Here is a 27,347-nt window from a genome sequence, read left to right as displayed (position 1 = left end):
CGAGCATGAGAAATGTAGCCGGTTTTGGTTTAATAACGTCACAACGCTGTAGAGGCTCGACCGAGCAAGGTGTCTATAGCGTGTGTCAAGTTTGTTGGGGACAAACACTCTTTCAAGAGACGGGTCTCTTAAGGTAACTGATTTTCTATGTTGTATATTAGTGAAGTTTGAATACATAGCTGGAATATAAAGGTTAGTGTATACAAAGTGCACTAAATTCTAGTGTGAAGTTTCAAGAGAATTCTTGTTGTGATTGTATCAGGATTTTTGTTGGGAAAGTTTCTTGAACATAAATGTTACGCATTTATGTTATGTTTAAGACGGTGATGCTATGTATGGCAGTGTTATTCATAGATTAAGTATAACTTGGATATTGAATGTGGACGGAATGTGAATGTAGAATGAACGAGAATGTATGAGATGATACATGAATGTTTTGGAAGAAGAGATGGTTTAAGAGAATGTTGTATTAAGACTTGGGTTAAATTCCATGGCGTGTACGAGGGACGGACCTTACACGGAAGAACGCGGAGCGATGGTGGAGAGCAAGGGACCACATCGGCGCAGATGGCTAGACGGAGGAGTCTTCATCGTTACCGGTCGTAGAGACGACGGTTCTTTTCGCTAATGGCGGAAGTGTTTCTCGGGGAGAAACGTGAAAGGTGTGTGTTGGCATCTATAAGGAGAGTTTCTGGGAATTCATCATCTACGGGATTCAGCGACACAAGGATGTGTAAATGACGACATGCAGTGAGCAGTGATACGAACTCGTGAGTGTCTGTCAGCACCTTATCTTGTGCGTTTATCTATCTTTAAGAAAGTAGCTTTATACTATGTATTTACCTGCATTGAGTGAATGCTATAAGATTGTGTGAACTGTGTGTTCGAGAAGTTGATTCGTATTGATGTATTTGAAGTGAAGAATTGTGTTGAATTTGTTGAGGAATTAATAAGCTTGTATCCTCCCAAATTCTGTGTTTGAAGTGTGTAGTGTGAAGAGTGAAGAGTCAGTGTAATTGGATAGGGCAGAACACGTACATATAAAAGTAACTCCTTTATTCACACTATAATCCACTTCATGACATCATGGTTAGGGCTGGTTACTATCAATCAATCAATCAATATGAGGCTTATATCGCGCGTATTCCGTGGGTACAGTTCTAGGCGCAGAGATTTTTTTTAATTTTTAAAACATTATTTTTATGCAATTTATATCGCGCACATTTTCAAGGCGCAGGGATTGATTTATGCCGTGTAAGATGGATTTTTTTTTAAACAATACATCACGCATTCACATCGGCCAGCAGATCGCAGCCATTTCGGCGCATATCCTACTTTTCACGGCCTATTATTCCAAGTCACACGGGTATTTTGGTGGACATTTTTATCAATGCCTATACAACCTTGCCAGGAAAGACCCTTTTGTCAATCGTGGGATCTTTAACGTGCACACCCCAATGTAGTGTACACGAAGGGACCTCGGTTTTTCGTCTCATCCGAAAGACTAGCACTTGAACCCACCACCTAGGTTAGGAAAGGGGGGAAGTAATTGCTAACGCCCTGACCCAGGGTTGAACTCGCAACCTCTCGCTTCCGAGCGCAAGTGCGTTACCACTCGGCAACCCAGTCCTTACTACACACCTGTCAAGCAAGTTCGTATATTGGCCTGGTTACTAAACACGTGTCGGGGTTAGCATAATTTTGGGCTGGTTACTAGACACCTGTCGGGTTAACATACTGTGGGCTGGTTACACGACACCTGTCGGGTTAGCATACTGTTGGCTGGTTACTAGACACCTGTCGTGTTAGCATACTGTTGGCTGGTTATCAGACACCTGTCGGGTTAGTTAACATACTGTGGGCTGGTTAAAAGACACCTGTCGGGTTAATTAACATATTGTGGGTTAGTTACTAGACACCTGTCGTGTTAGCAAACTGTTGGCTTGTTATTAGACACCTGTCGGGTTAGTTAAAATACTGCTGGCTGGTTACAAGACACCTGTCGGGTTAGTTAGCATACTGTGGGCTGGTTCAAGACACCTGTCGGATTAGTTAGCATATTGTGGTCTGGCTACTAGACACCTGTATGGTTAGCATACTGTGGGCTGGTTACAAGACACCTGTCGGGTTAGCACACTGTGGGCTGGTTACAAAACACCTGTCGGGTTAGCATACTGTTGGCTGGTTACTAGACACCTGTCGGGTTAGCACACTGTGGGCTGGTTACAAGACACCTGTCGGGTTAGCATACTGTTGGCTGGTTACAAGACACCTGTCGGGTTAGCATACTGTGGGCTGGTTACACGACACCTGTCGGGTTAGCATACTGTTGGCTGGTTACTAGACACCTGTCGTGTTAGCATACTGTTGGCTGGTTATCAGACACCTGTCGGGTTAGTTAACATACTGTGGGCTGGTTAAAAGACACCTGTCGGGTTAATTAACATATTGTGGGTTGGTTACTAGACACCTGTCGTGTTAGCAAACTGTTGGCTTGTTATTAGACACCTGTCGGGTTAGTTAAAATACTGCTGGCTGGTTACAAGACACCTGTCGGGTTAGTTAGCATACTGTGGGCTGGTTCAAGACACCTGTCGGATTAGTTAGCATATTGTGGTCTGGCTACTAGACACCTGTATGGTTAGCATACTGTGGGCTGGTTACAAGACACCTGTCGGGTTAGCACACTGTGGGCTGGTTACAAAACACCTGTCGGGTTAGCATACTGTTGGCTGGTTACTAGACACCTGTCGGGTTAGCACACTGTGGGCTGGTTACAAGACACCTGTCGGGTTAGCATACTGTTGGCTGGTTACAAGACACCTGTCGGGTTAGCATACTGTGGGCTGGTTACAAGACACCTGTCGGGTTAGCATACTGTTGGCTGGTTACAAGACACCTGTCGGGTTAGCATACTGTGGGCTGGTTACAAGACACCTGTCGGGTTAGCATACTGTTGGCTGGTTACCAGACACCTGTCGGGTTAGCACACTGGGGGCTGGTTACAAGACACCTGTCGGGTTAGTATACTGTTGGTTGGTTATTAGACACCTGTCGGGTTAGATGGCATACTGTTGGCTGGTTACTAGACATCTGTCGGGTTGATAAGCACAGTGTGGGCTGGTTACAATAGACCTGTCGGGTTAGTTAGCATACTGTTGGCTGGTTATTAGACACATGTTGTGTTAGTTAGCATACTGTTGGCTGGTCATTAGACACATGTTGGATTAGTTTGCATACTGTTGGCTGGTTATTAGACACATGTTGTGTTAGTTAGCATACTGTTGGCTGGTCATTAGACACATGTTGGGTTAGTTAGCATACTGTTGGCTGGTTATTAGACACATGTTGTGTTAGTTAGCATACTGTTGGCTGGTTATTAGACACATGTTGTGTTAGTTAGCATACTGTTGGCTGGTCATTAGACACATGTTGGATTAGTTTGCACACTGTTGACCGGTTACTGGACACCTGTCGAACTAGTTAACATATTGTGGGCTGGTTACAAGACACCTGTCGGGCTAGTTAACATGTTGTGGGCTGGTTACAAGACACCTGTCGGGCTAGTTAACATGTTGTGGGCTGGTTACAAGACACCTGTCGGGCTAGTTAACATATTGTGGGATGGTTACTAGACAACTGTCGGGTTAATTAGCATACTGTGGGCTGGTTACTAGGTACCCGTCGGGTTAGTTAGCATATTCATTGTGGGCTGGTTACAAGACACCTGTCGTGTTAGTTAGCATACTGTGGGCTAGTTACTAGGTACCCGTCGGGTTAGTTAGCATATTCATTGTGGGCTGGTTACAAGACACCTGTCGTGTTAGTTAGCATACTGTGGGCTAGTTACTAGGTACCCGTCGGGTTAGTTAGCATATTGTGGGCTGGTTACAAGACACCTGGCGGGTTAGTTAGCATTCTGTGGGCTGGTTACAAGACACCTGGCGGGTTAGCATATTCTGTGGGCTGGTTACTAGACACCTGTCGGGTTAATTAGCATTCTGTGGGCTGGTTACAAGACACCTGCCGGGTTAATTAGCATTCTGTGGACTGGTTACTTGACACCTGCCGGGTTGATTAGCATTCTGTGGGCTGGTTACTAGACACCTGTCGGGTTAGTAAGCATACTGTGGGCTGGTTACTAGACACCCGTCGGGTTAATTAGCATACTGTGGGCTGGTTACTAGACACCTGCCGGGTTAATTAGCATTCTGTGGGCTGGTTACTAGACACCTGCCGGGTTAATTAGCATTCTGTGGGCTGGTTACTAGACACCTGTCGGGTTAGTTAGCATACTGTGGGCTGGTTATTAGATACCTGTCGGGTTAGTTAGCATACTGTTGGTTGGTTATTAGACACCTGTCGGGTTAGTTAGCATACTGTTGGTTGGTTATTAGACACCTGTCGTGTTAGTTAGCATTCTGTGGGCTGGTTATTAGATACCTGTCGGGTTAGTTAGCATACTGTTGGTTGGTTATTAGACACCTGTCGTGTTAGTTAGCATACTGTGGGCTGGTTATTAGACACCTGTCGGGTTAATTAGCATTCTGTGGGCTGGTTATTAGACACCTGTCGGGTTAGTTAGCATTCTGTGGGCTGGTTATTAGATACCTGTCAGGTTAGTAAGCATTCTTTGGGCTGGTTATTAGACACCTGTCGGGTTAAATAGCATTCTGTGGGCTGGTTACTAGACACCTGTCGGATTAGTAAGCATACTGTGGGCTGGTTAGCACAATATCAATAAGTGCAGGCGGAAATGATCGTTCGATTCCTGTCATAGTTCGGTGTTTCATGGACCCAGCATGCATCACCCGAACATTGACCATCTATCGAACTCACAACTCACGTGTTCGATGGCATGGGTTTATTTGCAAGCGGCCATGATTGGTCAATCCTGCTTGCCGTTAGAACCCCACTTCTGACACCATATCGAACTCACAACTCACCTGTCGATGGTATGGGTTTATTTGCAAGCCGACATGATAGAGAGAGAAGCAAGGGAAGCAATCCCATTAGCAAGACATTGGTTATTTCCCTTAGACCATACTGACACCGTGCACGAGAAAACGACCACGTGTGCCTGGGGGTGCTCGTGTTCGTTACAGCATTGAAACTCGGAAAACGAAGAATAGAACTACTTACCCGGCGAAGTAATTGCAAATCCAGTAATTGCCGAAAATGTCGTTGCACTTGGCGTGACCACACCCGATGCGGGACGAAGCGTGGTAGATCTCCTGCAATATCAACATCACTCTCAACAGCAGGCTCAGTAAATTGCAATGCTTTGCTTCGGAATATGAAATTGCATTTTAGCTTGGTACCCTAAATATTTCTGTATACAAATGGCATTCTTGTTTGCCAATTTTTCTTTATACTCTCTTTTTTTGTTGACAAATGAATATAAAATAAAAGTGATATTATGGATTTCCTTATAACTTCCTGAATCCGAAAATAAATATTTTTGCTGTGTTTGACTAAAATTGCATTTAAACAAAGGAGTCCATTAATTAGAAACTATGTATAAATTGTCAAGTTAAAAAAAATCAATACATGAAATCGGGGGTGGGGTTGGGCTGTTGTTTATTGGGTTCTCCCTCTCTGGTTTTGGACAACTTAATTAAATATATTAGTTTTGCGTTTTGATAAAAGTTGAAGTTGCACTGTGCCAGCCGCAGTTCCAGCTTGCAACCAACACAAATGCGTCAATTAAAGTGTCATCCCACTTTATTAGTTTTCAAAAAAGAGTCCATAATTGGACATGTATGTATCCGACATATTTTCTAATTAATAAATATGGTTTTGTCGTAATTAACGTTGTAAATTAACTAAACCCCAAAAGTGAAGCAACCTTTTTTTTCAAAACAATACAGCGTCACGCTCATTAGAAAAATACCTATCTCAGTGTTTGGCATTTCTGTAGTGAAACTACAGAGGAAGCTGCTGGAAGGGTATCTATCATGTGTTAGAGAGTACAAACTCTCAGACCATCAGAAACTATTGCCACGGTAACGTAAGCAAAACTGCCGATCTCGTTTCCTGAGTTGGGCACTTTTTCTTTGTGATACAGGAAGACTTGTTTTGAGAATGTGTAAGTATGCAAACGCTCTTTGTGGGTTGTTATGCAGTTTTGCTGATTGAAAATGTTGCTGTCAGCTCTTTATCTCACGTATATCAGCTGTCACCGCTCGAGATAAGCAGTCTGCAACGTATAACTAAAATGAGATAGGCAGATTGTTCAGAAACCAAAGAAAGTTTTTTTGCGTTTTTCTCAAAACATAAAAAAATGACACAGGCAATATCTTATGAGAGTGACGACAGTTTTTAACAACATTTAATGAATGAGCTTTAATTATCAGTAGTGTTTGTCGAACGCGTGTCTATCTGGTTTCCTCCTGAGTACAGATTCACGATCTTCTGTCACTTGAAGTGAGCACAACTCTGTTTCACCAACGGAGTCACTATAGCAAAATACACGTTTTGGGTTTGTATTTTTTGTCACTTGCTAACCAAGTCGGAAATAAAATGGTATGGCAAAAACTGATTCGCTGAGTGGTAGGGGAGACCGGGGCTAGTCCGCCCCCGGGGCACATCCGTCTTTGTCTGTTTATTCTTACGTTTGCCACCTTTTAGTCATTCACACCATGTGAGAGTGGTGTCCCTTCTTCCCGCCATATCCTGCAGAAGTTCAAAGGTTGCGCGCCCATATATCGTGAGTACAGATCACAAAAAGTGTTTTTCTTCATTTTTTGTAACATGAATGCATTGGAGTTGACTTAGGTTTTGATGCATTACCTCTGAGAACACATACTTAGTCTTGGTGTCGAGTGAAAGTGCGTTAATTAAGGTCGAGTTCTGACGAAAGTTTTGCTTCTTCCTTCCCATGTTGTGCTCGCTATCTGGCACTAGAGTTGCCTGCCCGTGCGGGGGCAAGTCCGCCTATTTGTCATGGGGCATGTCCGCCGTGAGCAGTATGTACAACACATGTTCATGCGAACATAAAAACTGTCTGCACATTGATATCAGCTACACATTTGTCTTGATGTAAAATAAAAAATCAGTCTTCTAGTTCATCAAACTCGCCAGTTATGCTACCAAAAGCATAAAAGTAGGCGGACTAGCCCCGGTCTCCCCTAACGTAATTTTGTGTTACATTCTTTCGTATTTTGTCATTGGCATTTTTGAACCTGAATATTGAAGGGAATTAAAAAAGCTTTCCCACTAAAGCTTGCCCACTACTAGTCTTGTACATACTATGGGATGAGAGCGGCGGACTTGCCCCACCCTGTAGGCGGACTTACCCCGACTTGGGGCAAGTTCGCCTACGTTAGGGTAGGTCTACTTAAAGCAGTATGTACAACAAATGTTCATGCGCACATAAAAACTGTCTGCACATTGATATCAGCTACACATTTGTCTTGATGTAAAATAAAAAAATCAGTCTTCTTGTTCATCAAACTCGCCAGTTATGCTACCAAAAGCATAACAGTAGGCGGACAAGCCCACCTTAATAATACAGATCAAACCATCTGCCATCTCAAGAGTTGTTGCCACAACATGCTATTTCCGGTTAGCAAGTGACAAAAAAATACTAACCAAAAATGTGTATTTCAAATCAATATATGTTTCTGACCTAAATACACTTCTTCTAAACACCTAGAAAAATATCCTAAATTTTGTATGCTCGGTGTAAATGGTTGAAACTGTAATTCTAAGGCAGTCACAGAACGGCGTTTCTGTGTAAATGCTGCTAATATATTCCAAAACAACGGTAGCGTTGTAGTGTCCACTGCCCTTAGTGACTGACCTCAGTGTAGTGTCCACTGCTCTAACCGACTAAGATGAATGTAGTTTCCACTGCCCTAAGTGACTAAGCTGAATGTAATGTCCACTGCCCTAAGTGACTGACCTGAATGTAGTGTCCACTGCTCTAACCGACTAAGCTGAATGTAGTGTCCACTGCCCTAAGTGACTGAGCTGAATGTAGTGTCCACTGCTCTAAGTGACTGAGCTGAATGTAGTGTCCACTGCTCTAAGTGACTGACCTGAATGTAGTGTCTACTGCTCTAACCGACTAATCTGAATGTAGTGTCTACTGCCCTAAGTGACTGACCTGAATATAGTGTCCACTACCCTTAGTGACTGACCTGAATGTAGTGTCCACTACCCTTAGTGACTGAGCTGAATGTAGTGTCCACTGCTCTAAGTGACTGAGCTGAATGTAGTGTCCACTGCTCTAAGTGACTGACCTGAATGTAGTGTCTACTGCTCTAACCGACTAATCTGAATGTAGTGTCCACTGCCCTAAGTGACTGAGCTGAATGTAGTGTCCACTGCTCTAAGTGACTGACCTGAATGTAGTGTCCACTGCTCTAAGTGACTGATCTGAACATAGTGTCTACTGCCCTAAGTAACTGAGCTGAATGTAGTGTCCACTGCTCCAAGTGACTGACCTGAAAATAGTGTCTACTGCTCTAATTGACTTAGCTGAATGTAGTGTCCACTGCTCTAAGTGACTGACCTGAATGTAGTGTCCACTGTCCTAAGTGACTGGCCTGAATGAAGTGTCTACTGCCATAAGTAACTTAAGTGAATGTAGTGTCCACTGCTCTAAGTGACTGATCTGAACATAGTGTCTACTGCCCTAAGTAACTGAGCTGAATGTAGTGTCTACTGCTCTAAGTGACTGACCTGAATGTAGTGTCTACTGCTCTAACCGACTAATCTGAATGTAGTGTCTACTGCCCTAAGTGACTGACCTGAATGTAGTGTCTACTGCCCTAAGTGACTGACCTGAATATAGTGTCCACTACCCTTAGTGACTGACCTGAATATAGTGTCTACTGTTCTTAGTGACTGACCTGAATATAGTGTCTACTGCCTTAAGTGACTGACCTGAATATAGTGTGCACTGCTCGAAGTGACTGACCTGAATGTAGTGTCCACTGACCAAAGTGAATGACCTGAATGTAGTGTCCACTGCTCCAAGTGACTGACCTGAAAATAGTGTCTACTGCTCTAAGTGACTGACCTGAATGTAATGTCCACTGCTCTAAGTGACGGACCTGAATGTAGTGTCTACTGCTCTAACCGACTAAGCTGAATGTAGTGTCTACTGCTCCAAGTGACTGATCTGAATGTAGTATCCACTGCTCTAAGTGACTGAGTTGAATGTAGTGACTACTGCCCTTAGTGACTGACCTGAATGTAGTGTCTACTGCCCTAAGTGACTGACCTGAATGTAGTGTCCACTACCCTAAGTTACTAAGCTGAATGTAGTGTCCACTGCCCAAAGTGCCTAAGCTGAGAGTAGTGTCCACTACCCTAAGTGACTGACCTGAATGTAGTGTCCACTACCCTAAGTGACTGACCTGAATGTAGTGTCTACTGCCCTAAGTGACTGACCTGAATGTAGTGTCCACTACCCTAAGTTACTAAGCTGAATGTAGTGTCCACTACCCTAAGTTACTAAGCTGAATGTAGTGTCCACTGCCCAAAGTGCCTAAGCTGAGAGTAGTGTCCACTACCCTAAGTGACTAAGCTGAATGTAGTGTCCACTTCTCTAATTGACTAAGCTGAATGCAGTGTCCACTGCCCTAAGTGACTGACCCGAATGTAGTGTCCACTGCTCTAAGTGCCAAAGCCGAGTGTAGTGTCCACTACCCTAAGTGGCTAAGCTGAATGTAGTGTCCACTTCTCTAAGTGACTAAACCGAATGCAGTGTCCGCTTCTCTAATTGCCTAAGCTGAATGTAGTGTTCACTACCCTAAGTGCCTAAGCCGAATGTAGTGTCCACTTCTCTAAGTGCCTAAGCTGAGTGTAGTGTTCACTGCCCTAAGTGACTGACCTGACTGTAATGTCCACTGCTTTAAGTGACTAAGCTGAATGTAGTGCCCACTTCTCTAAGTACATAAGCTGAATGTAGTGCCCATTTCCCCAAGTGCCTACGCTGAGTGTTGTGTCTGTACTGTCTTAAGTGACTGACCGCAATGTAGTGTCCAGTCGCCCCTGTCCATTTGCCAAAAACCCAGAGCGGAAGTTCTTGGTACCAGAGGTTGATAGCACCTGTAAGCGAGCTATGTCCTGCCCCCATGTTTTGTTCCACAGGCAAGCCGTACTTGTTCAGTTCTGTTGGACACAGCGGTAAAGAGTAACGGGGTAGCAAGAGGGTTCAATATTTTGACGAGACCAGTATAAAGAATCAGCATAGCAAGAGAGCCCGATATTTTGACGAGACAAGTATAAAGGAACATCGTAGCAGTAAACGAGACAAGTATAAAGGAACAGCATAGGATGAGAGCCCGATATTTGGCCAGACAAGTATAAAAGATCAGCGTAGCAAGAGAGCCCGATATTTTGACGAGACAAGTATAAAGGAGCAGCGTAGCAGGAAACAAGACAAGTATAAAGGAACAGCGTAGCAGGAAACAAGACAAGTATAAAGGAACAGCGTAGCAGGAAACAAGACAAGTATAAAGGAACAGCGTAGCAAGAGGACCCGATATTTTGACGAGACAAGTATAAAGGAACAGCGTAGCAAGAGGACCCGATATTTAAGCAGTATAAAGCAGACGAGTCCAAGCGGGCCTGGTATGCATGTACTTTAGCCACGGTGATGGAATCAGAATCGGGTGAAGTTTGTTGTTCAAAATAATATATATTCCCTATCGTGAAACTGTTGTAGCAACAGGGCCTGATCGCCGAAATAGCGCTGTGCAAAACTATCCAATAACAACCCCCAACACCTTCCCAATACGTGTCTATCGTAGAAGCATAAAGGCACATATCGAAAGAAGAAAAAAACCGCCAAGGAATATTACTTGGAATAATCAAAATTGCGTTTTTTATAACTGCGCACATGCACAGACACACACACACACACACACACACACACACACACACACACACACACACACACACACACACACACATATACACACACACACACACACACACACACACACACACACACACACACACACACACACACATAATATATATACATACACGGAGAGACTGTCATACGGGCAAGCGGTCCCACTCAGACAAACATGCTGCCATTTACCTGGTTGCGAGCGGTTTTTGTCATGTCCAAACTGACACTGCCTGGCCCACTTGGCGGCAACCTTGGCCAGGTTGTCATCCCATACCTGAACAGCCAAGTGAACGTTCACATAAACATTGAACTGCCAAGTGAACGTCCACATAAACATTGGACAGCCAAGTGAACGCTCACATAAACATTGAACTGCCAAGTGAACGTCCACATAAACATTTAACTGCCAAGTGAACGCTCACATAAACATTGAACTACCAAGTGAACGCTCACATACACATTGAACTACTAAGTGAACGTACACATAAACATTGTTTGAGTTCGCAAAGCTAGATCTTGCACAAACTATGAACACCAACAATGATTGACGTCTTTGCTGGATGTTGGAAATCGCACTGCTATCTCTAAGAACATGCTATGAACACTGACAATGATTGACGTCTTTGCTGGATGTTGGAAATCGCACTGCTATCTCTAACAACATGCTATGGACACCAACAATGATTGACGTCTTTGCTGGATGTTGGAAATCGCACTGCTATCTCTAACAACATGCTATGGACACCAACAATGATTGACGTCTTTGCTGGATGTTGGAAATCGCACTGCTATCTCTAAGAACATGCTATGAACACTGACAATGATTGACGTCTTTGCTGGATGTTGGAAATCGCACTGCTATCTCTAACAACATGCTATGGACACCAACAATGATTGACGTCTTTGCTGGATGTTGGAAATCGCACTGCTATCTCTAACAACATGCTATGAACACTGACAATGATTGACGTCTTTGCTGGATGTTGGGAGTTCGCACTGCTATCTCTAAGAACATGCTATGAACACTGACAATGATTGACGTCTTTGCTGGATGTTGGAAATCGCACTGCTATCTCTAAGAACATGCTATGAACACTGACAATGATTGACGTCTTTGCTGGATGTTGGGAGTTCGCACTGCTATCTCTAACAACATGCTATGAACACCAACAATGATTGACGTCTTTGCTGGATGTTGGAAATCGCACTGCTATCTCTAAGAACATGCTATGAACACTGACAATGATTGACGTCTTTGCTGGATGTTGGGAGTTCGCACTGCTATCTCTAAGAACATGCTATGAACACTGACAATGATTGACGTCTTTGCTGGATGTTGGAAATCGCACTGCTATCTCTAACAACATGCTATGAACACCAACAATGATTGACGTCTTTGCTGGATGTTGGAAATCGCACTGCTATCTCTAAGAACCAAAAAAAAAAAAAAAAAAAAAAAAAAAAAAAGAACATGCTATGAACACCAACAATGATTGACGTCTTTGCTGGATGTTGGAAATCGCACTGCTATCTCTAACAACATGCTATGAACACTGACAATGATTGACGTCTTTGCTGGATGTTGGAAATCGCACTGCTATCTCTAACAACATGCTATGGACACCAACAATGATTGACGTCTTTGCTGGATGTTGGGAGTTCGCACTGCTATCTCTAAGAACATGCTATGAACACTGACAATGATTGACGTCTTTGCTGGATGTTGGAAATCGCACTGCTATCTCTAAGAACATGCTATGAACACTGACAATGATTGACGTCTTTGCTGGATGTTGGAAATCGCACTGCTATCTCTAACAACATGCTATGAACACCAACAATGATTGACGTCTTTGCTGGATGTTGGAAATCGCACTGCTATCTCTAAGAACATGCTATGAACACTGACAATGATTGACGTCTTTGCTGGATGTTGGGAGTTCGCACTGCTATCTCTAAGAACATGCTATGAACACTGACAATGATTGACGTCTTTGCTGGATGTTGGAAATCGCACTGCTATCTCTAACAACATGCTATGGACACCAACAATGATTGACGTCTTTGCTGGATGTTGGAAATCGCACTGCTATCTCTAAGAACCAAAAAAAAAAAAAAAAAAAAAAAAAAAAAACAACATGCTATGAACACCAACAATGATTGACGTCTTTGCTGGATGTTGGAAATCGCACTGCTATCTCTAAGAACATGCTATGAACACTGACAATGATTGACGTCTTTGCTGTATGTTGGGAGTTCGCACTGCTATCTCTAACAACATGCTATGAACACTAACCAGGCAGTGTCAGTTTGGACATGACAAACATCGCACGGCTAGCTCTAACAACTCACCATTTTTTGCATATTGGAGGCAGTGGGAGTGACGTTAGCTCTGATCTCATTATGAAAGTTCACCGCGGCGTCCTTCTCAGCTTGGGTAAAGGGGACATCTACAGCCCCAAGATGGTCGGTCAGACACATGGTGTGAAGATGTTCCGTGTATCCTTGGTACTCTTCTGTGCACTGTCCACATTATAACACAAACTAACCCTGGTACTATCCCGTGTACTGTCCACATTATAACACAAACTAACCCTGGTACTCTTTTGTGCACTGTCCACATTATAACACAAACTACCATCCCGTGTACTGTCCACATTATAACACAAACTAACCCTGGTACTTTTCCGTGCACTGTCCACATTATAACACAAACTAACCCTGGTACTCTTCCGTGCACCGTCCACATTATAACACAAACTAACCCTGGTACTCTTCCGTGCACCGTCCACATTATAACACAAACTAACCCTGGTACTATCCCGTGCACTGTCCACATTATAACACAAACTAACCCTGGTACTCTTCCGTGCACTGTCCACATTATAACACAAACTAACCCTGGTACTCTTCCGTGCACTGTTGACATTATAACACAAACTAACCATAGTACTATTCCGTGCACTGTCCACATTATAACACAAACTAACCCTGGTACTCTTCCGTGCACTGTCCACATTATAACACAAACTAACCCTGGTACTCTTCCGTGCACCTTCCACATTATAACACAAACTAACCCTGGTACTATCCCGTGCACTGTCCACATTATAACACAAACTAACCCTGGTACTCTTCCGTGCACTGTCCACATTATAACACAAACTAACACTGGTACTCTTCCGTGCACTGTCCACATTACAACACAAACTAACCCTGGTACTCTTCCGTGCACTGTCCACATTATAACACAAACTAACCCTGGTATTCTTCCGTGCACAGTCCACATTATAACACAAACTAACCCTGGTACTCTTCCGTGCACCGTCCACCGTCCACATTATAACACAAACTAACCCTGGTACTGTCCCGTGCACTGTCCACATTATAACACAAACTAACCCTGGTACTCTTCCGTGTACTGTCCACATTATAACACAAACCAACCCTGGTACTCTTCCGTGCACTGTCCACATTATAACACAAACTAACCCTGGTAGTCTTCCGTGCACTGTCCACATTACAACACAAACTAACCCTGGTACTCTTCCGTGCACTGTCCACATTATAACACAAACTAACCCTGGCACGCTTCCGTGCACTGTCCACATTATAACACAAACTAACCCTGGTTCTCTTCCGTGCACTGTCCACATTATAACACAAACTAACCCTGGTACACTTCCGTGCACTGTCCACATTATAACACAAACTAACCCTGGTACTCTTCCGTGCACTGTCCACATTACAACACAAACTAACCCTGGTACTCTTCCGTTCACTGTCCACATTATAACACAAACTAACCCTGGTACTCTTCCGTGTACTGTCCACATTACAACACAAACTAACCCTGGTACTATCCCGTGCACTGTCCACATTATAACACAAACTAACCTTGGTACTCTTCCGTGCACTGTCCACATTATAACACAAACTAACCCTGGTACTCTTCCGTGCACTGTCCACATTATAACACAAACTAACCCTGGTACTCTTCCGTGCACTGTCCACATTATAACACAAACTAACCCTGGCACGCTTCCGTGCACTGTCCACATTATAACACAAACTAACCCTGGTACTCTTCCGTGCACTGTCCACATTATAACACAAACTAACCCTGGTACACTTCCGTGCACTGTCCACATTATAACACAAACTAACCCTGGTACTCTTCCGTGCACTGTCCACATTATAACACAAACTAACCCTGGTACTCTTCCGTGCACTGTCCACATTATAACACAAACTAACCCTGGTACTCTTCCGTGTACTGTCCACATTACAACACAATCTAACCCTGGTACTATCCCGTGCACTGTCCACATTATAACACAAACTAACCTTGGTACTCTTCCGTGCACTGTCCACATTATAACACAAACTAACCCTGGTACTCTTCCGTGCACTGTCCACATTACAACACAAACTAACCCTGGTACTCTTCCGTGCACTGTCCACATTATAACACAAACTAACCCCGGTACTATCCCGTGTACTGTTGACATTATAACACAAACTAACCCTGGTACTCTTCCGTGCACTGTCCACATTATAACACAAACTAACCCTGGTACCCTTCCGTGTACTGTCCACATTACAACACAAACTAACCCTGGTACTATCCCGTGCACTGTCCACATTATAACACAAACTAACCTTGGTACTCTTCCGTGCACTGTCCACATTATAACACAAACTAACCCTGGTACTCTTCCGTGCACTGTCCACATTATAACACAAACTAACCCTGGTACTCTTCCGTGCACTGTCCACATCATAACACAAACTAACCCTGGTACTCTTCCGTGTACTGTCCACATTGCAACACAAACTAACCCTGGTACTCTTCCGTGCACTGTCAACATTATGACACAAACTAACCCTGGTACTCTTTTGTGCACTGTCCACATTACACCACAAACTAACCCTGGTACTCTTCCGTGCACTGTCCACATTATAACACAAACTAACCCTGGTACTCTTCCGTGTACTGTCCACATTATAACACAAACTAACCCTGGTACTATCCCGTGTACTGTTGACATTATAACACAAACTAACCCTGGTACTCTTCTGTGCACTGTCCACATTATAACACAAACTAACCATGGTACTCTTTTGTGCACTGTCCACATTATAACACAAACTTACCCTGGTACTCTTCCGTGCACTGTCCACATTATAACACAAACTAACCCTGGTACTCTTCCGTGCACTGTTGACATTATAACACAAACTAACCCTGGTACTCTTCCGTGCACTGTCCACATAATAACACAAACTAACCCTGGTACTCTTTTGTGCACTGTCCACATTATAACACAAACTAACCCTGGTACTCTTCCGTGCACTGTCCACATTACAACACAAACTAACCCTGGTACTCTTCCGTGCACTGTCCACATTATAACACAAACTAACCCTGGTACTCTTCCGTGCACTGTCCACATTATAACACAAACTAACCCTGGTACTCTTCCGTGTACTGTCCACATTACAACACAAACTAACCCTGGTACTATCCCGTGCACTGTCCACATTACAACACAAACTAACCCTGGTACTCTTCCGTGCACTGTCTACATTATAACACAAACTAACCCTGGTACTCTTCCGTGCACTGTTGACATTATAACACAAACTAACCCTGGTACTCTTCCGTGCACTGTCCACATTATAACACAAACTAACCCTGGTACTCTTCCGTGCACTGTCCACATTACAACACAAACTAACCCTGGTACCCTTCCGTGCACTGTCCACATTACAACACAAACTAACCCTGGTACTATCCCGTGCACTGTCCATATTATAACACAAACTAACCCTGGTAGTCTTCCGTGCACTGTCCACATTACAACACAAACTAACCCTGGTACTATCCCGTGCACTGTCCACATTATAACACAAACTAACCCTGGTACTCTTCCGTGCACTGTCCACATTATAACACAAACTAACCCTGGTACTCTTCCGTGCACTGTCCACATTACAACACAAACTAACCCTGGTACTCTTCCGTGCACTGTCCACATTATAACACAAACTAACCCCGGTACTATCCCGTGTACTGTTGACATTACAACACAAACTAACCCTGGTACTCTTCCGTGCACTGTCCACATTATAACACAAACTAACCCTGGTACTCTTCCGTGTGCTGTCCACATTACAACACAAACTAACCCTGGTACTATCCCGTGCACTGTCCACATTATAACACAAACTAACCTTGGTACTCTTCCGTGCACTGTCCACATTATAACACAAACTAACCCTGGTACTCTTCCGTGCACTGTTGACATTATAACACAAACTAACCCTGGTACTCTTCCGTGCACTGTCCACATTATAACACAAACTAACCCTGGTACTCTTCCGTGTACTGTCCACATTACAACACAATCTAACCCTGGTACTCTTCCGTGCACTGTCAACATTATGACACAAACTAACCCTGGTACTCTTTTGTGCACTGTCCACATTACACCACAAACTAACCCTGGTACTCTTCCGTGCACTGTCCACATTATAACACAAACTAACCCTGGTACTCTTCCGTGTACTGTCCACATTACAACACAAACTAACCCTGGTACTATCCCGTGTACTGTTGACATTATAACACAAACTAACCCTGGTACTCTTCCGTGCACTGTCCACATTATAACACAAACTAACCATGGTACTCTTTTGTGCACTGTCCACATTATAACACAAACTTACCCTGGTACTCTTCCGTGCACTGTCCACATTATAACACAAACTAACCCTGGTACTCTTCCGTGTACTGTTGACATTATAACACAAACTAACCCTGGTACTCTTCCGTGCACTGTCCACATAATAACACAAACTAACCCTGGTACTCTTTTGTGCACTGTCCACATTATAACACAAACTAACCCTGGTACTCTTCCGTGCACTGTCCACATTATAACACAAACTAACCCTGGTACTCTTCCGTGCACTGTCCACATTATAACACAAACTAACCCTGGTACTCTTCCGTGCACTGTTCACATTATAACACAAACTAACCCTGGTACTCTTCCGTGTACTGTCCACATTATAACACAAACTAACCCTGGTACTATCCCGTGCACTGTCCACATTACAACACAAACTAACCCTGGTACTCTTCCGTGCACTGTCTACATTATAACACAAACTAACCCTGGTACTCTTCCGTGCACTGTTGACATTATAACACAAACTAACCCTGGTACTCTTCCGTGCACTGTCCACATTATAACACAAACTAACCCTGGTAGTCTTCCGTGCACTGTCCACATTACAACACAAACTAACCCTGGTACCCTTCCGTGCACTGTCCACATTACAACACAAACTAACCCTGGTACTATCCCGTGCACTGTCCACATTATAACACAAACTAACCCTGGTACTCTTCCGTGTACTGTCCACATTATAACACAAACTAACCCTGGTACTATCCCGTGCACTGTCCACATTATAACACAAACTAACCCTGGTACTCTTCCGTGCACTGTCCACATTATAACACAAACTAACCCTGGTACTCTTCCGTTCACTGTCCACATTATAACACAAACTAACCCTGGTACTCTTCCGTGCACTGTCCACATTATAACACAAACTAACCCCGGTACTATCCCGTGTACTGTTGACATTACAACACAAACTAACCCTGGTACTCTTCCGTGCACTGTCCACATTATAACACAAACTAACCCTGGTACTCTTCCGTGTGCTGTCCACATTACAACACAAACTAACCCTGGTACTATCCCGTGCACTGTCCACATTATAACACAAACTAACCTTGGTACTCTTCCGTGCACTGTCCACATTATAACACAAACTAACCCTGGTACTCTTCCGTACACTGTCCACATTATAACACAAACTAACCCTGGTACTCTTCCGTGCACTGTCCACATTATAACACAAACTAACCCTGGTACTCTTCCGTGTACTGTCCACATTGCAACACAAACTAACCCTGGTACTCTTCCGTGCACTGTCAACATTATGACACAAACTAACCCTGGTACTCTTTTGTGCACTGTCCACATTACACCACAAACTAACCCTGGTACTCTTCCGTGCACTGTCCACATTATAACACAAACTAACCCTGGTACTCTTCCGTGTACTGTCCACATTATAACACAAACTAACCCTGGTACTATCCCGTGTACTGTTGACATTATAACACAAACTAACCCTGGTACTCTTCCGTGCACTGTCCACATTATAACACAAACTAACCATGGTACTCTTTTGTGCACTGTCCACATTATAACACAAACTAACCCTGGTACTCTTCCGTGCACTGTCCACATTATAACACAAACTAACCCTGGTACTCTTCCGTGTACTGTTGACATTATAACACAAACTAACCCTGGTACTCTTCCGTGCACTGTCCACATAATAACACAAACTAACCCTGGTACTCTTTTGTGCACTGTCCACATTATAACACAAACTAACCCTGGTACTCTTCCGTGCACTGTCCACATTATAACACAAACTAACCCTGGTACTCTTCCGTGCACTGTCCACATTATAACACAAACTAACCCTGGTACTATCCCGTGCACTGTCCACATTATAACACAAACTAACCCTGGTACTCTTCCGTGTACTGTCCACATTATAACACAAACTAACCCTGGTACTATCCCGTGCACTGTCCACATTATAACACAAACTAACCCCGGTACTATCCCGTGCACTGTCTACATTATAACACAAACTAACCCTGGTACTCTTCCGTGCACTGTTGACATTATAACACAAACTAACCCTGGTACTCTTCCGTGCACTGTCCACATTATAACACAAACTAACCGTGGTACCCTTCCGTGTACTGTCCACATTACAACACAAACTAACCCTGGTACCCTTCCGTGCACTGTCCACATTACAACACAAACTAACCCTGGTACTATCCCGTGCACTGTCCATATTATAACACAAACTAACCCTGGTACTCTTCCGTTCACTGTCCACATTATAACACAAACTAACCCTGGTACTCTTCCATGCACTATCCACATTATAACACAAACTAACCCCGGTACTATCCCGTGTACTGTCCACATTACAACACAAACTTACCCTGGTACTCTTCCGTGCACTGTCCACATTATAACACAAACTAACCCTGGTAGTCTTCCGTGCACTGTCCACATTACAACACAAACTAACCCTGGTACTATCCCGTGCACTGTCCACATTATAACACAAACTAACCTTGGTACTCTTCCGTGCACTGTCCACATTATAACACAGACTAACCCTGGTACTCTTCCGTGCACTGTCCACATTATAACACAAACTAACCCTGGTACTCTTCCGTGTACTGTCCACATTACAACACAATCTAACCCTGGTACTCTTCCGTGCACTGTCAACATTATGACACAAACTAACCCTGGTACTCTTTTGTGCACTGTCCACATTACACCACAAACTAACCCTGGTACTCTTCCGTGCACTGTCCACATTATAACACAAACTAACCCTGGTACTCTTCCGTGTACTGTCCACATTATAACACAAACTAACCCTGGTACTATCCCATGTACTGTTGACATTATAACACAAACTTACCCTGGTACTCTTCCGTGCACTGTCCACATTATAACACAAACTAACCATGGTACTCTTTTGTGCACTGTCCACATTATAACACAAACTAACCCTGGTACTCTTCCGTGCACTGTCCACATTATAACACAAACTAACCCTGGTACTCTTCCGTGTACTGTTGACATTATAACACAAACTAACCCTGGTACTCTTCTTGCACTGTCCACATTATAACACAAACTAACCCTGGTACTCTTTTGTGCACTGTCCACATTATAACACAAACTAACCCTGGTACTCTTCCGTGCACTGTCCACATTATAACACAAACTAACCCTGGTACTCTTCCGTGCACTGTCCACATTATAACACAAACTAACCCTGGTACTCTTCCGTGCACTGTCCACATTATAACACAAACTAACCCTGGTACTCTTCCGTGTACTGTCCACATTATAACACAAACTAACCCTGGTACTATCCCGTTCACTGTCCACATTACAACACAAACTAACCCTGGTACTCTTCCGTGCACTGTCTACATTATAACACAAACTAACCCTGGTACTCTTCCGTGCACTGTTGACATTATAACACAAACTAACCCTGGTACTCTTCCGTGCACTGTCCACATTATAACACAAACTAACCCTGGTACTCTTCCGTGTACTGTCCACATTACAACACAAACTAACCCTGGTACTGTCCCGTGCACTGTCCACATTATAACACAAACTAACCCTGGTACTGTCCCGTGCACTGTCGCAATTATAACTTAGGCCTAAAAAAAAATTAGGTGTGGTTACGGTAACCCGACCTACCCTATTTTTAGGGGCCGACCCTATAACTTTTTATTACATTTGTCAACAAAAAAAACAAAAAAAAAAACGAGTGCAGAAAACGCAATGAAAGCGAAATCGCCCGAGTCGCACACTTATTTCCCTGTCAAGTAGGTTTAATTTGTACACATTAGAAAGAAAAGTTTAAAAAAAAAAGTGATTGCCTACCTTCCTACCCTATATTTTTTGGCTATGTTACCGTAACCACACCTATTTTTTTTTTGGCCTTACACAAAACCTGGTACTCTTCCGTGCACTGTCCACATAATAACACAACGTCACGCTCATACGATAATTGCCTATATAGCATGACTTCCCTTCTTTGTCTCTGTTTTTATAGTGAGAAAATATCCGGCGATATTTCTCCGCAGGTCTAAAGTTCGGCCATGACCTAGGCAAAATAACTTGCGCAGCCGCAGAAACAAGAAAAATGAAATCTTTTATGAAATGATTGGGAGCCACGCAAATTTGACCTCTTGATTCCGACCATGAACCCGCTGTTGATAATCTGGAAGGTCGTACCAGAAATGCAGATCTATCTCTGGCCGATTCATAGATTCAACCTACAAACTGCTACCTCATCTGTGAACAGATTGCTAAGCAATGCGTAAAATCTTTTATTCTAAAGCCTTATGGCTCGTTTCGACAAGCATTATACGGATGAAATTAACTACATGCAGTTTATTTCTTCAGAAAATTGCAAACGCATCAATACAGCCTCCTGTTGGGTTCGGTGCTTTGTACAGAAATGTCTTCCACACGATAGAATCATAGATTCGCTGATCTGTCTTACGAAGCCGTCATCAACAGTACACGAACACAACGATTGCAGTAGCAAACTCTGTACCTACACGACCGAGACACAAGACTGATTATTTCACAGCTGCAATGTAAACAGAGAACTAAAAGACGTTTTTGGGTAAGCTTACTCACGTCAAGTCTTCACTGACAAGCTAGGAACAGACGGAAAAGTCCGAACAAAAGTAAATGACGTCAAAGTCTCTTTTTTTTATGCGTGTAACTTTGTCATGACGTCTTTTTGTGACAGTATGAGCGACAATTTTTCCTTTCTTATGATGACGATTATGCCGTTATGAATTATCTGTACGTTGTGAAAACATTTCAAAACAAAATTTAGCTTTGATGCGTCACGGGATATATACGTTTTCATCCATGGAATCGGTATTTTGTCTCGGCAGGGTGAATGAATTCATGATGTCTTTTCCGGCCAAAACTGGCCTTGCCAAGACTGAAACAAAATATAGTTCTACAACTTCTAGGCTTGCGTTGATTATTCTGCCCATGGTAAATTTCCCATGCTTTGTTTCCACATCCCATGACAAATTCTCCTTACTTTGGTCATGCCATATATAATAAACTTTACAGCTCCGTCCATCCATGGTATCGCGTGATATTTTTTGTCGAGACTGGGTCAATGAATATGATGACGTCACTCGAGGCTCTGCCGAGAGTGACGTCATTATATTCTTTCACCCCGTCGAGAGCTGTAACTTATACTTGTTTATCATTTTTTGATGTTTGGAGAAAAACGCAAAAACATTTCTTTGGTTTCTAAACAATCTGCCTATCTTATTTTAGTAATAAGTTGCAAACTGCCTATGTCGAGCGGTGACAGCTGGATAAACGTAAGATAAAGAGCTGAAAGCAACAGTTTCAATCATCAAAACAAACTGCAAAACATCCCACAAGGAGCTTTTGCATACCTTCACATTCTCAAGACAAGTCTTCCTGCATGTATCACAAAGAAAAAGTTCCTATAACTCACGAAACGAGATCGTCAGTTTTGCTTACGTTACCGTGGCAATGGTTTCCCATCTTTCTTTATTTGGTGTTTAACGTCGTTTTCAACCACGAAGGTTATATCCCGACGGATGGTTTCCGATATGCGATGGTCTTAGAGTTTTTACTCTCTAACACATGACAGATACCCTTCCAGTAGCTTCCCCTGTAGTTTCACTACAGAAATGCCTTACACTGAGATAGGTATTTTTCTTATGAGCGTGACGACAAACTAAACGACCATGATCAACACAATACGTCTGTCCAGACATTTGCACACGTGATGAGCATCCTCGACTTGAACACAGATTAAAAGTCAAATCTGGCTACAGTGATACCCCCCTTTTAAGACACCCCCCCCCCCCCCCATCCCAATTGAATACTCCCTCCTTTCTCTCTGTTCATAACCTCTGTAAACCTATCTCAATTTTCAGACCCATTATTTGAGGTCTTGAAAGGGGGTTCCACTGCACTGATTGAGTACCCCCCGCGGGTTAGGGGGAAGAATTTACCCGATGCTCCCCAGCATGTCGTAAGAGGCGACTAACGGATTTTGTTTCTCCTTTTACCCTTGTTAAGTGTTTCTTGTATAGAATATAGTCAATGTTTGTAAAGATTTTAGTCAAGCAGTATGTAAGAAATGTTAAGTCCTTTGTACTGGAAACTTGCATAATCTCCCAGTAAGGTCATACTACGTTGCAAGCCCCTGGAGCAATTTTTTGATTAGTGCTTTTGTGAACAAGAAACAATTAACAAGTGGCTCTATCCCATCTCCCCCCTTTCCCCGTCGCGATATAACCTTGAACGGTTGAAAACGACGTTAAACACCAAATAAAGAAAAGAAAACTGATTGAGTGCAATAGGAATTATTTCCGAAATCATGTTCGCAGATATCGGTAAGTGTGTGTGTAAATGGAATGATGCTCTTTTCTCACGTAAAAGCCTCGACAGGCATGTGGTGGTTTACATGATGATTTACACAAACATTATTCCCGTGTTCTAATTTAACTCACAGTGGTAATCCTGAGAGACTCCTTTTGTTTGTAAATTGACGACTTGGATTGGATTGGATGGATAAGATTTACAGTCCAGTGAGGTTACCCTCATGGAAATTCGGGCTGCTTTCTCCCCGGGGAAAGCGAGCTGCCATACATACGGCGCTACCCATATTTTTTTTCCTGCATGCGTGTATTCATGTTTCCTGAGACTTAATGCCGTGTGAGATGGAATTTTTTTTTTACTTTATTCCAAGTCCCACGGGTATTTGATGGACATTTTTATCTATGCCTATACAATTTTGCCAGGAAAGACCCTTTTGTCAATCGTGGGATCTTTAACGTGCACACCCCAATGTAGTGTACACGAAGGGACCTCGGTTTTTCGTCTCATCCGAAAGACTAGCACTTGAACCCACCACCTAGGTTAGGAAAGGGGGGAGAAAATTGCGGCCTGACCCAGGCCTGAACACGCAACCTCTCGCTTCCGAGCGCAAGTGCGTTACCACTCGGCCACCCAGTCCCTTGCAGGACCCCATGACCCAGCATAATTAACAGACCCAAGGGCAGGGGCGGACGAGGGGGGGGGGGTTCTGGGGTTTCCGGACCCCCCTCCCCAGCCCTTAATTTTTTTTTTTTGGGGGGGTGCTTAGTGCTGAGTGACAGCAAAGACTCAGAATGCACCAGATTGCACCATTTTGCATGCTTTTATTCAAAATTTTCCTGGGGGGCATGCCCCCGGACCCCCCTAGCAAGCTAGGCGCTTTGCGCCGTCGGATCGGCGCTTTGCGCCTTCACACCCATATCTTCACAATATACTTTTGGACCCCCCCCCCCCCCCCCATAAAATGAACTGATCCGCCCCTGAAGGTGAAGGTTTGTTGGGGGACAGTGAACTTCCGGTTAAAAACACGTGGACAAAACATATGGAATCTGTGACCTACTACTATGAAATGCTTCGCAGGACTGATCAGCACACAGAAACCGTGTTCGCCGTAACCTAGCTGCAGCTACTCACTTTGCGAAAGTTAATCCTCGGTAAAACGTTCTCACACACAATTCTGACATGCCACACCGCGTAGGAAACAAATGTTCAGCCTACGAACAAGGTGTCTGAGAGCACCTCCGCGCAAAGGGGTTGGCAGCAAAAAGAAAGAGGGACATTTTTCTCGGGCTCGCGAGGCAGATGCCAGACAGCAACACTGTCTCTTAAATTTTACCTTTTCCTATTTTTTCCCAGCAGAGACAGTGACAGATTTACAATCACTTTCAGCTGTGGTACAATCAAGAGCGATTTCGTCTCTTTGTTTAAAAACATGACGTAATGATACATTTGGCGCGACTGTGACGACACTTTTCTCTATTCTTGTCTAAAAGTGTTTTATTTTATTCCTCGTATTTTCTAATAATAGAAGGGCGCTGGTTCTGATCGACGCCAAAGAAACTACAATGGGAAGAAGGATAACTTCCTCATTGGGCATGCTTAGAAATGAGAATGGCTAAATACGAGTTATTCCCCTTTTCTACATGCTGACCAGGGCCCGTATGCTTATGGGGGAAGTTCGCGACAACTCCCGAAGTTTTGAGTGACATCGGAAGTACTTGCCTCACTTTCGTATGCATGGGCCGGAAAAAGGGTTTACCTCGAAGCAAAGCGAGGAAGTAACTCAGGGTATTTTGCGACTACTTCTAAAGTTTTGAGTGACATCGGAAGTACATCCTCACTTTCGCATGCATGGGACGAAAAAAGAGTTTACTTTGGAAGCTAACGAGGAAGTAAATGAGGGTAAATGTACTACAGCCAGACCCAGTAGTAAACACGCTACTTCCACAGTTTCTCAGTGCAAAAAGGCAGGGCTTTTTTTCAGTTTTTCATGTCAAACCGAGCTGACGCTCCCAAAGAGAGAAAATAGAGGGAAAAGTCGTATCTTCTGCATGCATTTCGTGCAAATTTCCCTGAATACAAACCTGAGTTGCCAGCTTTGACTTTTGTTTGTTCTGGGTCATTGGCCACCACTCTTTCATTCCCGCTTATACGAGGGGGTTACTGTGTTTCTATGAAAATGGGCGTCGTTGTGTGCATGTGTGAGTGTGTGTGTGTGTGTGTGTGTGTGTGTGTGTTATTTGTGTGCATGTGTGAGTGTGTGTGTGTGTGTGTGTGTATGTATTTGTGCGAGTGCCTGTCTGCCTGTGTGTGCGTGCGTGCGGGTATAATTGTGCGTCTGTTCCTTCATACGTTTGTTTGCGTGTTCGCGCGTGCCGTGTGTGTGTGTGTGTGTGTGTGTGTTTGTGTGTGTGTGTTTGTGTGTGTGTGTTTGTGTGTGTGTGTTTGTGTGTGTTTGTGTGTGTGTTTGTGTGTGTGTATGTGTATGTGTGTTTTTTCGATGTTATGTGTGTGTTCGACGGTGTGTGTGTGTTCGACGGTGTGTGAGTGTGTGTGTGTGTGTGTGTGTGTGTGTGTGTTCGACGTTATGTGTGTATTCAACGGTGTGTGTGTGTGTGTGTGTGTGTGTGTGTGTGTGTGTGTGTGTGTGTGTGTGTGTGTGTGTGTGTGTGTGTGTGTACCCACTCCCCACACTATGATGAGCTGACTATATTTGCGCCTTGATATTTTATTCATGTTCTTACGTTTTATGCTGTTTATTGTGATTCACCACACCCGAGTTTATCGTAATTGAGATAATAAAGTGTTCTATGTCTATGTATTATGTCTAATACACATGCACACACGCACGTAGGCTACAAAAATCCAATGTTGACTTTGAACTTTATATAAACATACATCCTCTTCACAATTAACGAGGACAAACGTAATTTACAAACACCTAAGTACAACAATTTTTCTGTTTTAAAAATTCGGACACACATTTTCTCAAATAATATGAAATTCGCTGAACTTATCTTCTTTTCACTACACCTTATATCTTGATTCCCAAAAAATGGAGTTCTGCCTTTTTAAATTTACCAGTAACACAAACATTCGCTCTGACCAAACTATTTTTGTCCAGCAGTTTTACCGATACACAATCATTCAAAAAACACTACAAAAAGAGTTTTAAGTTAACCGACTTCGCTACCACATAAACAACCTTTTTTTATTGTCCCCAACATTCTGGTCAACGAAATCATTATTATAGACAGTCATTCTATTTAAGGACAATTATCACAGCTTTCGTTCAACCAGTTAAAAACAACAATTATAGTAAAAGCTACAGCGCGATCAACGTTTGCCCATTTACGAACTCGCGA

General features: G+C 43.4%; 1 protein-coding gene across 1 annotated transcript in view; it reads right to left on the bottom strand.

Moving 5' to 3' along the window:
• Nucleotides 1-27,347, bottom strand: part of LOC138956048 (cysteine-rich venom protein Mr30-like) — a 42,674-nt gene that overhangs the window by 7,956 nt on the left and 7,371 nt on the right. Inside the window, exons 3-6 of the mRNA XM_070327509.1 lie at nucleotides 13,226-13,396; nucleotides 11,063-11,147; nucleotides 9,983-10,125; nucleotides 5,143-5,234 (exon numbers count right to left, since the gene is read on the bottom strand). Coding sequence (XP_070183610.1) covers nucleotides 5,143-5,234; nucleotides 9,983-10,125; nucleotides 11,063-11,147; nucleotides 13,226-13,396 — 491 coding nt within the window. The remainder of the gene's footprint in view (nucleotides 1-5,142; nucleotides 5,235-9,982; nucleotides 10,126-11,062; nucleotides 11,148-13,225; nucleotides 13,397-27,347) is intronic.

The sequence above is a fragment of the Littorina saxatilis genome, unplaced genomic scaffold (genome assembly GCF_037325665.1).
Source record: "Littorina saxatilis isolate snail1 unplaced genomic scaffold, US_GU_Lsax_2.0 scaffold_608, whole genome shotgun sequence".
NCBI classification, from domain to species: Eukaryota; Metazoa; Mollusca; class Gastropoda; order Littorinimorpha; family Littorinidae; genus Littorina; species Littorina saxatilis.
This window is presented reverse-complemented; position numbering and strand designations above follow the sequence as displayed.